At 44.7% G+C, this 12,635-nt stretch overlaps 1 protein-coding gene across 7 annotated transcripts in view; it reads left to right on the top strand.

Annotated features, from left to right (window-relative positions):
• The window catches only part of CCDC9 (coiled-coil domain containing 9), a 37,863-nt gene extending 26,908 nt beyond the window's left edge, over positions 1-10,955 (top strand). For 5 of the 7 annotated variants that reach the window (XM_029619493.1, XM_029619495.1, XM_029619496.1 and 2 more), the window contains 2 exons: positions 1,511-1,735; positions 7,244-10,955. In XM_029619493.1, the coding sequence (XP_029475353.1) occupies positions 1,511-1,735; positions 7,244-7,248 (230 nt within the window). In that variant the 3' untranslated portion in view covers positions 7,249-10,955. The remainder of the gene's footprint in view (positions 1-1,510; positions 1,736-7,243) is intronic. The other 2 variants (XR_003859180.1, XM_029619497.1) reach the window with 2 other exon arrangements.
• The last annotated feature ends 1,680 nt before the right edge of the window (positions 10,956-12,635 follow it).

Below are 12,635 nucleotides of genomic sequence, written 5' to 3'. Positions count from 1 at the left end.
AGCCTTGTCCTGCAGAGGTTCCTTTTTTTTTTTTTTTTTTTTGCAATTTCTTCAGATTCAAGATATATTCGGCTGGTTCCCTCCTTTTTGCCAAAGGTAATTTTGACTTTTCATCTGAACAAAACAGTTTGTCTTCTAGTTTTATCTGGAGAGGAACAAGTTCTTGAAATTCTTGGATGTCAGTTGGGGTCTCCGGAGTTATCTGGAAGACAGCTTGTTTTGTTGATAGTGTAGCTGTTCATCTTGTTTGGAGGGCCTCACGTGGGTGAGGCACTAGCTAGATGGATCAACAAAACTATTGCATCAGCATATTTGCTCAAGGGTAGACAGATTTCAGAAGCTCAGGTTCATTCTGTAAGAGCACAATCTGCTTTTAGGGCCTGGCTCTGGAGGACATTTAAAGCAGCTTACCTAGTGGTCTTTACACCTTTTCATCAAGCATTATTGATTAATTGTTTGGGCTGAAGCCTTTGTTCTCAAGATGGCCCTTACTTCCCTTCTTCCACATTAGTTGGGCTTTGGTACATCCCATTTTTCTGGGCTGGTGTAGCAGGATCATAAGGAAGGAGAAATGTCTTACTTGATTTTCTTTCCTTTTAATCCTGCTATATCAGTTGAGCCTGCCCGGGAAGTTGGGCTGAAAGGCAGGTGAAGACATGTTCCTTTGTATCTAGGAGGAGCTCAGTTATGAGATCAAACTTAATGAAAAAAATCTTCCAGATTGATAAGGTAGTTTGCTCTATTTCCTTTTCATGCAGTTTCTCTCATGTTCTGGGTTTTTGTTTTTTTTTTTACTTAAGTACTTTGTTAGAATCCTGGGAATTTTCTGGACTGCTCCACACTTAACTAGCTGTAATGACATTGTAGAGAAATGTGTTCTCTGCTTCCATCTGCTGACAAGGGGTGTAACCAACTTGGTGTAGCAGGACTAAAGGAAAGAAAATTAACAGGTAAGAAATTTCTCCTTATTCTAGAAACTTTTAAAATGGATGCAGATGTGTAAACAGCCTGATGTTGGCAGGTTGCACACATCTTCAGATCCCAGAAATCTTATGCTCTCTACTCCTGAAAACTTTTTGTAGTTAGCACTAGGAGAATATATATTTGTCAATCTGAGTGGGTGAGGGGCCTCCCAGTCCATTCCATTTTGTGATGTTTCAGATGGTGGCTTTGATCTTCCTTCACGGAGCAGGTAGTTGGTGCTGTTCTGCATGCCCCCCTCCCCCCCGATTCTGTTCTCATCCCACACCATTACGGTTGCGTCCTCTGCACCCCTGCTAAGTTAATTTGATAATACCCATCACTCATGTCCCTATTTTCCACAGACACTCCTGGACTTTTGGTGTGAGTCAGGTCTGTGATTAACTCATGTTACAAATGCACCTGCTTGTGACATAATGCTTCATAGAAAGCCTTGAATTAGACCAGAGTATGATTTGAAAGTCAATCCTTTAGCTGTACAGCTGGTGATACAGATTTTCTTTACTTTTTGTCTTTTCAACTTCTGGAGCTGTAACCGTGAGTGTCCGTGACCTTGATGCGAGCCTGGCTCAGGACCTCGCGGAGGTGTTAGAGACTGTGGCAGCAGGATCTCCCCCAGAGCCCAGAGGGAGTGCTTCTCTCCAGCAGGAGGCAGACACTGCCACAGACCAACATGGTCCTCCTAGTGGAAGTGCAGCACTAGACCCAGATAACTGCCAGTCCGCAGAGCGAGAGCCCCAGCAGTCGCCACCAGGTACAATCATGTCAACGTGCCAGAAAATGACACCTGGGCACATTCTATAAATACTGGCATGGCCATCAATATGTGTGTGTGTGTGTTTGTATTTGTAGGTAGTCAAGTGGCTGACATAAAAAGTGCCATGCTGGGTCAGACAGAGGTCCATCAAGCCCAGCAGCCTGCCTCCGACAGTGGCCAGTCCTGGTCACAAGTACCCAGCAGATCCTAAATATTTAATTTATAGACATTTTGATATTCTGTCTTGCTAAGAATAGCCTCAAGACAGATTACAACAAATTTAAATTAGACAATTACAGTTGAAACAAATTACAGAGGGGATCAACTTTACAGTTAGCAGAGCACTGGGATCCCCAGTGGTGTATAATTTAAAGTCCTTACTCGGACGTCCAGGTGCTTTAATCTAGGAAATGGGGTCTCTGCAGGAAAGACCTGGCTGAAAAGCCATGCCTTAGCTTTTTTTCCTGACAGTGAGGTAGCACAGCTTGAGTGAAAGGGGACGTGATGCCTTGTTCCAAATTTTTGATGCATAACACCTGAAAGCACAAAGTTTCACACAGGACACTGGCAAGAGGCCAGAGGAGGAGAGGAAAGGTGCTGTCTGGGAGGACTGGCGTTCTCTTGGATTGTAGGAGGAGAGGTGTTTGGGTGCTTGTTTGCCTTGTTTACTAGTGCGTGAACAGAGAGTTTTGGATTTGATCCTGCTTTCGACCGGGCGCCAGTGAAGTTGGTGTAGGAGCCGCAGGCGTTTTATACTGTATTGTGTGGTGCCATTAAATATGGAGTGGCAGTAGCCAGTTTGGCTTGTTACTGCATGTTTTACAGTGGTAAGGTTCTTTTCCATGAGAGATTTGTGCAGTTGGTGGATCTGGCACAGGTACGCAAAGGGGAGGTCCTTACTGCCTTAGTGTGATGTCTGATTCCATGGTGAGGTTGTGATCGAGCTGGACCTCTAGGCTACATTCTGACTCCTTAAGATGTAACTGGGTACCTGACAGAGAAGAGAGTGATGGTGGGATGTGACCCTGTTGGCTCTGTCAGAGGAGTTACGATTTGGAGAAGTTTAGCTTAAATTTGTGGTCACTAAGCCATTGGGCAACATTTGAAAGACAATCATCGAGGTTGGCAATGTGTGAAATTTGGATGTCAGCATTTAGTGTTGAAAGATTGAATAAGGTGGTTGATAGGCTGGATGTAAATACTAAAAAAAAAGAATCAGGGAGCAGATTGAGCCCTGTGGCATTTCATAGGTGAGATCTCTCCGGGTTTGGACAGTTTGAGCCACGTCACAGATTGAGTTCTGTTAGACAGGAATGATTTGAACCATTAGTTTAGCTACTCGGGATCCAATGAAACCGGATCTCAGAGTGGGTCAAACATTTGTATCGCTGTTCTTACATTGCAAGTGGTCCCAGGTAAGACAGTTTTTTTGAGGTTTTCAACCTGTACCTTCCCCCCCCCCCACTTAAGAAAGAGAACCTACCAGTCCTACAGAAGACGACAATGTGGAATTTGCTGGATCTGGAGCCTCTCTGCAGGGTGGTTCACGTAACTGCTTCCAAGACTGTGTTTGCGTGATACCTCTCTGAAATATTCTGACCTCTGCCCACCTTGAATGTTCAGCTGCCGCTGTCCTAGCATTCTGCACAAACCAGACCATCCTCTTTCTCTGCATGGTGCTTCCTGCTTCCCTGGCCTTTTATTTTACTTTTAACGTATTTGATTAAACTCTGGACAAAAGCAGTCTCCAAACCCTCCCAGTCCTTGGAATATCTGGGAGTGAGATTCGACACCAAGCAGGCCAAGGTCTTCCTTCTGACTAAGCAGATAAGGAAGATGATGTCCCAAGTGAGTCAGTTGATAAGCACGAATTGCCAGACAGTGTGGAGCTATCTTTAAGTTCTCGGTTTGATGGCAGCAACCCTGGAAGTAGTGCAGTGGGCGAGGGCACACATGCGTCCTCTTCAATGCTCCCAGCTGTCACGTTGGAACCCGCAGTCTCAAGACTATTCAGTTCACCTCCACTTACCGATGGAAATATGCTCTTGGCTCCAGTGGTGGCTGCAGGAAGCTCATCTGGGCAGGGGTGTACCCATGTCCTCTTCGAACTGGCTGTTCCTCACGACAGATGCAAGCCACAAGGGGCTGGGGACCCTCACTGTCAGGATCTGACAGCCCAGGGACGTTGGACCAAGGAAGAGGCCCTCTGGAACATAAACCGCCTGGAAGCCCGGGCAGTCAGATTGGCGTGCCTACAATTCAGCCGAATACTCCACGGTCAAGCGGTTCGCATAATGTCTGACAACACAACGGTAGCCTACATCAACCACCAGGGCGGAACCAAAAGCCAGCAAGTGTCACAGGAGGTAAACCTCCTTGTGGAATGGGTGGAAATAATCTGTAGATGTATCTCAGCCTCCCACATCGCAGGAAAAGGCAACGTCAAAGCGGACTTTCTAAGCAGGGAAGTCTGGATCCAGGAGAGTGGGCGTTGTCAGCCAAAGCCTTTCAGCTGGTGGTAGCTCGCTGGGGTCTCCCATCTCACAAAAAAAAAGGTTCCCAGATTCTTCAGTTTCGGAAGAGATCAGTGGTCCCTAGGGATCGACGCTCTCATTCAGACCTGGCCGGAAGAAGAGTTGTAATATACGTCTTCCCTCCGTGGCCCCTACTGGGCAGGGTCATTTTCAGAATCGAGCACCACAGGGGATTAGTCCTACTAGTAGCTCCAGATTGGCCCAGGCATCTGTAGTGTGCGGAGGCTCCTAGTGGAGACCCCCCCCTGTGTCTCCCACCGCATAGGAGCCTGCTACAGTAGGGACCAGTCCTTCATGAGGATCCCACTCTATTCTCTTATGGTCTGCCCCTTGAGAGGACTCGCCTGAGGAAGGGAGGATATTGGGTGGCAGTAATTGCCACCTTAATGCACACATGGACATTCTCTATGTCCCTAGCGTATGTGCAGGTCTGGAGAGTATTTGAGGTCTGGTGCAAGGAACGCGGTATTTCCCCTTGGATGGTCAAAATCTCACTAATTCTGGAATTTTTGCAGGATGGCTTGAATAAAGGTTTACCCTAAACTCCTTGAAGGTCCAGGTAGTGGCGCTCTCCTGAGGTGCACGGAACCCACCTGTTGGCTCATCCGGATGCGACCCATTTTCTGAAAGAGGTGAAGCACCTCCAACCATCCCTACTGTGGCCAGTTCCCTTGTGGAGTCTTAATCTAGTATTAGAATTTTTGGCAGGGCCCTCTTTTTGGCCACTGCGTGGTCTTACCTTACGTTTATTAATCTTTAAAAGGATGTTCTGGTGGCTGTATGCTCGCCCATCACATCTCTGAACTACAAGCCTTGTCGGGAACTGTTCCTCCGGATGACTCCAGGAGTGCTACAGCTTTGTATTATTCCATCCTTCTTGCCCAAAGTAGTCTGAGTTTCATTTGAATCAGTCCATTTCATTACCATCCCTAGATAAGCACAAAGACGTGGAAGAATAACGCCTCCTCTGTTACTTGAATGTCAGTAGGTTTTTGGTGCGGTATCTGGAAGTTTCTGAGCGGATACGAAAGACAAGACCACCTGTTTGTCTTTCATGGTGGTAGGAAGCAGGGCGAACCAGCTTCGCAGGCTACCATAGCTCGCTGGATTAAAGGGGGTGGTCACAGGAGCCTGTGTGAAGGCAGGAAAGCCGTTACCTTCTCAGGTTAAAGCTCATTCCACTAGGGCTCAGGCAGTCTCATGGGCAGAAGCTAGACTGCTGTCTCCCGTCAACATCTGCCGAGCGGCGACGTGGAGGTCCTTGCACACCTTCTCCAGGTTCTATCACCTGCACATACAGGCCCGAGAAGATGCAGCCTTTGCAAGGGCAGTGTTAACCAGACCGCGCGGGCAGCCTCCTGCCCCGATCGGGAGTAGCTTTTGTACATCCCATTGGTCCTGAGTCCATCTGGCTACACACTAGGAAATGTAGAAATTACTTACCTGATAATTTACTTTTCCTTAGTGTAGACAGATGGACTCAGCATCTCACCCATGGCTGCCCAAGAACGGTGCCAAGGAGTTTCCCGTGGAGTGAATATCAATTCCAAGAGATTGCGGGTAAGCTTTCATCACGTCCCTAGATCAGGGCATCTATATTCTTACTGGGTCCAGTGTTTGCTTGAGTACAGTTATGGCTTTCCGTTTTTTTAGTCAAGTTGGTTTTAATCAAGTTATTTCGATAATATGTCCAGAGTGGCTTTTGAAGAGAATACTGAAGGACTGAGGTCACTGCAGGGGTGAATCTAGGGTGACATCAGCTTAGAAACCTGACTCCGACTCCATCTGCTGGCAGGGGAGCATAAACAATCTGTCTACACTAAGAAAAAAACAAAATTATCAGCTAAGTAATTTCTCTATTTTATTGGCATAGAATTGTTTTGTTGGGGGTGTCAGAGACTCCAGAGATCTGAAATCCCTTGTGCTCCCCACTCTGCTCAGTGGGCAGTTTTCTTTCTGTGCCCCCCTGCCTTTCCAAATAGATCATGGAAATGCTTTTTTTATAATTTTTTTCTTTTTAGCTTGGGAATGTGTCCAGTGGAACATATCTAAATCATGTATTAAAGACCTGACAATTAACATGGAGCTGGCTGTCTCGTTCACCTGTTCTGTCGCTTGTGTGCTGATCTGCTTTTCCTCGACTAAAGTCCTTTCGATTAAATATTTTTAAGAAGTCCTTGCTTGCTGTGACACGCTGAAATGTTCTCCCTTCTCTGGGCAAGGACTATCTCTCCCCAATTAAAACTAGGCACTTCCCGCATTGTGGGAGAGATGGGCAGATGGAATCACCTGATTTTTCCCACCCTCCCCCCAGCATAATATCCTGCCCTGCTGCCATATTGGGGTGGAGACAGCAGCCTTTAAGAAGTTTGGATTCATTCAATATTGCAGCTGTGCTGTTTGGCAGAGAGATCCTTTGAATTTCTCACCCTGTGAAAAGGAATAAAATAATTGGTCATTTGTCTAGAAGTCTTAACAGTTTGAGAGATGATCACTGGGTGTCCCCGCCACACACACACACACCTCACTTGCCAGATTCACAGCTTGGCGATTGTGCAGGGGGGCTGAGAGCAGTAATTGCCAGGGCTCACCAGTCCAAGTGATCTGGTTATTTCTAACTGTAGGCTGGACCACTCATGGACGGCCTTCACTTGGCTAGTGGTGGCATCAGTTGCCTTAAAACTGTTGAACCTGAAGTGAAATGGGGGCGGAGGGGGGCAGTTCTGCACCAGCTGCTCTTATAACCATGTAAGAGACAGGGGAATGTTTGTACATAATTGGGGGGGTGAGGAAGGGTAGAGGCTGTAGGGATCCTTTTAGCTAGGTAGATCCTTAAGGTGAGTTTAAGTCTCTTAAGTCTACTTTTCTAAAAATATCCTTAAAGAATCACAAATGCCAATAAATCCTACCAGCTCGAAAAAACAGATGCATGTTCTCCATTTCTGTAATTTTTTTTTTTCCCCTTCTGCAGCGTGAAGAGCCCTGAAGCGTCCAGGCTCCTGGCAGCGCATGCCCTGTGTGGGTCTGAGCTCCCTTCAGGCTGCCCAGAACCCGATTCACAGCAGCTGAATGAGGTGTACACGGCTGGCATTTCCCTTAGCTTTTACGGACCACAAATGCTCGTCCTCCTGCACTAATTAACCATGAAGGCTTGAAGCGCTGCCTCCCGTTCATGGACAGGCTTCCAGAGAAGTTACTGAGCACTGCCACGGAACATTTTACGTTCCCTTCTTGGTGGAGGAAGGGAGAGGACGTGGTTCTGCTGAGAATTCCTGAAGCTGATGCTAACTATGCAGTATTCTGAAGCCTCAGATGATCTCTCTCTTCCCCGCTCGCCCCCTGGCCCAGCCTTTTCGTTAAGATGTAGGTAAACACCCATCTCTTTTCCCAGAGAGGCGGCTGGCACTGTATTTTTGATGGCTCAAGCAAATCATGACTTCCAGCTGCAAGTGAACCAGTGCAGTGAGTACAAAACTGACCTGAACTGTGACTCATTTTACTTTTTTTTTTTTTTTTTTTTTCTTATTTTTTGTGTGTTTTGGCCTGGCAGTTTTCTTGCTGTGGGCTCACAGCATAATCTGAACTGGCCTGTATTGGACTATGGTGCCTTCATTCACAGCTACCTGATATTCATCCCCCTCCCAGCTCAGCTAAGGTCCTCAGTCAGGGGCTGCCGTAGGTGGACCCCGACTGTGGCTGTTAGGTTTGGCCTCTGCAATATCCCAAGGGGGGAGGGGGGCTAAAATTCTGGTTTTGGCATTAATTCCATGCCTTCCACACGGCAACACACAGTGTCTGCCACTGGGCCTGTTCTGGCCTTTTCTTCTATAACACTTTTTTTTTTTTTTAGTCAAATGCTTAATGCAAACCCTATTGCTGAGCACTTACAGATACAGATGTGGTTCCTTAGCCAGCCTATGTTTTCATACATTCTGTGGAGCAGGGGTTCTCAAGCTAGTCCTGGGGACACTCCTAGCCAGTCAGCTCTTCAGGATCTCTACAATGAATATGCATATGAGAGATTTGCACATACTGGAGGACTGGGATGAGAACCTCTGCTCTCTAGTGAACATATTGGTGTTCTATATTCTGAAGACAAAAGTCAGAATGGACATCCCTTAGCACCAATTATGTCATGCTGAATCTAACTGGGCTTCTTGATAGAGGTCCTCTGAGCTAGGAGGAATTAATTAGCAGACACAGCAGGGAATGGACTCTTTGCCATTCACCAATACCTCTTCCCCTCATCTCCTCATTCAAAATCGAAAGGTTTTGCTTCAACGGGAAAATGTTAGAATAAAGTTTAAAAAAAAAAACCCTTCTAAAAAATTTTTTTTTTTTTTTATAGGTAATCTAAGATTTGAGGCTTGTTCTCAGTTCTGTAACTACCTTCTCTGTTTTGGTTGCCCCTTGCGTGTTCTGTATTTGTTACAAACACTTTCACTGAGCACAAGCCATGTGCGTGAAAGAGCCTGATTTAAGTTTTGCACTGCAATGGGGCTGCTCTGGCATCTTATTTGTGTGTGGAGGAGGGGAGAGCAGTATGCGGTCATGAGACTGAATGAGTGCAAGATCATAGGCTACAAAATAATCATGGTCACACGTTGAAGGGTATTACTGTAAATGTGTTGCTTGCTGTAGGAGGTTGTGATTCTGGAAATGGTGTCTGTTTTAAAAAAAAAAAAATCCTCGCTTTAAAAAAAAAAAAAAAGGTTTGTTTTTTTTTTGTTTGTTTTTTTTTCCAGGATTATGTGCATGCAATTGCATTAATAACGAGGTTGCTGCCATGGACCTGCTGCATTAAAAAGTTGTACACTATATGGCCACTTTAGCAATGTTCTGCATCAGGCCTTAATTGGCTCAGGTAGAGTCTAGCCTTTGCCAGAAGCTTCCTTGGAGTCTCAAACTGCTCAGCATATGATTAGTTAAACATGTGAAATTGTACCACCCTAGCTCTGCGAAAGCTGGTGCTACATGATGGAAAATAAGATCTAATGTTTGCAATGACTAAGAAAGGTGGTGGCTTTTTTTTATGACATTCCTCAAGAGGTTGGATCCAGGCAGCTTTGCCTGTGACAGGGATGCTGGCTGTGATACATGTGAATACTATTCCAACACCATTGGGAAATTAAATCATAATGTTGCATGTCCCATCAGATTCATCTTGGAAAGAAGAACCCCTTTCTTTAGACGTTCCCAATCTTTTTGAGGGAGAGGAAGGAGGTTGATAATGAAGATGGTGCAATTTTTTCTGTCACTGGTGATCCCATGGTGGTGACATCTCCAAATCTGGTGAAAACACAGCAACCCTCTTCCAAAGCCAATCAGAATCAGCAAAGTCAAAAGGACTGGTGGTGGCAGAGCTTCTGGGATGGTTGCTCTTAGGCCACGGGGTGCCCATGCTGCTGTCTGGTTTGCATGGGGCAGCCCTTCTAGCTGAAATGTGTGAAGGCTTCAGTGTCCTTGATGATCCTGAAGCACTATTAATTGTAGCAGCAGCATTGCATGCTTGTCTGTTTCAGCTCAGGCTGATGCTTCATGTGTATGTGTATGTGTATGTGCAAGTGCATGGTATGTTCTGTTCCACCACCTGACCATGACTGGTCTAGGCCCATGTTCACTGTGGTATCCCTACTGCTGCATGAAACAGTCTCCATGTGTTGTGCTGCTCATGGTTTTCTGGATGTTTGTTCACTGAGGAAAGAGGCAGTTCTGGATGCAGATCCCAACGCTAACCTTTTAGAGTGCTGTTTCCCAACCCTGTGCAAGAAGGGCGCTTAGTCAGTCTGATTTCCAGGCTACCTGGAAAGAACATGCAGCCGTGAGGGTTGCAGATGCTGGGTCTCCAATGTATGCAAATACTTCTCATGTATATTCATTGTCCCTAATCTGAAAATTGTACATTGCCTTGGTGCCATCTGAAAATAATAAACTAAAAGCAGACTATACTTTCAAAACTGGGCAGGCAAATTGTGATGTGGAAGTGGAGCACAAAAACATAAACCTGGGTGCTGGGGTAGCCAATTTGATTGTGTTGCATACTCAGGGAAAGATAATCATGTGAATGTATTACTGGATCCTTTCTGATTACTGCTGAAGGACTCAGTCACAATGTAATGCTGAGGCAGGTAACATTTTCTAACCCTAGCAGGCCTGGTACTGTTATAAGGAGCTGTGGAAAAGGTGGAGGATCCTGGTTCCCTAGAGACCACCATCTGTCCTGTTGACCCTACGCTCAAGCTGCTTTTTCAGGTTATATTCAATAAATGGAGATATTTTCATTCATTGGGGCAGCATATGGTAAACTTCTTATACATATTCACTTTGGATAGCCTGAGAACCTGACTGGCTTTGGAGTGTGCCCAGTTCTTTTGGCTTTTTAACTGTTCTTGCTGATCCTTATGACTATGACAAAGGATATCTACAAGAGTCATTACTGCCTTCCTGTGTGATGCTGGGAGCATGCTTTTGCAATTTTATTCAGCTGTCATGTTGCTTCCATGGCTATATAAGAGTTTCTAAACATGGAACTCTCTCTCTATGCTACATAAGCCACAAAAAGTGAAAGTGAGATTTGTGTGTATCTGTTCATGTCTGTTCCTTGCAGACTAGGTCAGAACTATTTGTAGCAAAAATAAATGAATGAAACTTGAACCAAAAATAAAGAGGATTTCTGAACCAAGGCTGAACAAGTTTGAGGTTTTATTAAGACCATGTGAGGGTGAATGCAGGTCTGTTTTCTTGTACTGCAGTTGGGAAGCATATGCCTTACAGAGATCTTCCTTTTCAGTTTTTATTTTATTTTGCCTGGAAATTTATCAGTGTTTTATTATAACAAGATCAAAAAATAGGAGAAAGAAAGGGGGAAAATTTTTTTTTCTGGGTAAATAATTTTGTTGTTGCACTAAATTGCCTGATGACCACATTAGTTTATTATTTGAAATTGTACATCTATACATGTAACTAATTTCTGAAAGCCAACTAGTCTAAAAAGCCCAGCACGGCTTAGCTTCACATCTTGATTTGATAAGAGGGTGATTAGAGAATTTGCTGCTGGATGGCTGTAAGAAGAAGGCCAAAAATCAGTAAATCATACAAATAAAATTGCTGTTTCTTGTAATCTGAAAAAAGAATACATTTAAATATCACATGAAATAATTGTGAGAAGTGTGAAGTGGGCAAAATAGGAGTAGCCTTTTAGGGCATCAGAGATTCAACCGATGCAAATGCAATCCTCCATCATCATGGGCTGCTGGGAATGACATGGAACCTCTCCTATCCTGCCGTTCTGGAGTGTATTTAATGACAGATGCTGAAGATAGCAGCAAAAGAAGAAGAAGTGGTGGTCATACAATGAGTCAAAGAGCACAGTGTTCTCTCTAGCGTTAGGTCGTGTCCCCCCGTCCCCCCCCCCCATCTATCTTAAACATAACCATTTAGTTACTGATATTAATCAACCTAAACAGTAGTAGGAGTGCATCAGGCCCCTGTGAAAACCGGTTACAACCTTAAACTAACAGCATTGGGCTTCTAAGAAAGCTGGTATGAGGTGTATGGAGGACCTATGGTTGAAACATAAACCTCAATGAACATGGGAGGAGAGAGCTGGTTTTTTTTTTTTTAATACTTGCCTCACTGCTGGCTATGGAGATTATTACATCATTTGCTAATACATAGGGGTGCCTGGGTGTTAGATTAAGTATTGACCTTGTAAGAAGCAAAGTTAAAGATGACCAGCCTGAAATGGTCTACTAGTGGAGGGGGTGGAGTTCATCACAGTAATAGATTTTGGGAAAGCTATAGAGGACAGGGGTGAGAAAAGGGCTGAGAGGTAGGATAAAATATAACATTTGTAGTAAACTGGCAGGCACATCAGTTTACTTATAGAAAGCTGGGTATTCAGCGAGTAATAAAAGTGGTCACTTATTAGCACAATATTTAAAAGCAAGAAGAAATAGGGAGAAAATGTAAGTTCTACAATTATTTATTTATTTATTTATTTATTGTTTTTCTGTACCGGCATTCATGATACAATCACATCATGCTGGTTTACAAATAACAGGGGGTGTAATAGCTTTGAACCTTGAACAAAGTCAGCATGGCTTTACCCAGGGCAAGTCTTGCCTCACAAATCTGCTTCACTTTTTTGAAGGAGTTAATAAACATGTGGATAAAGGTGAACCGGTAGATATAGTATACTTGGATTTTCAGAAGGCGTTTGACAAAGTTCCTCATGAGAGGCTTCTAGGAAAAGTAAAAAGTCATGGGATAGGTGGCGATGTCCTTTCGTGGATTGCAAACTGGCTAAAAGACAGTAAACAGAGAGTAGGATTAAATGGGCAATTTTCTCAGTGGAAGGGAGT

The sequence above is a fragment of the Rhinatrema bivittatum genome, chromosome 11, assembly GCF_901001135.1.
Source record: "Rhinatrema bivittatum chromosome 11, aRhiBiv1.1, whole genome shotgun sequence".
Taxonomy (NCBI): Eukaryota; Metazoa; Chordata; class Amphibia; order Gymnophiona; family Rhinatrematidae; genus Rhinatrema; species Rhinatrema bivittatum.
This window is presented reverse-complemented; position numbering and strand designations above follow the sequence as displayed.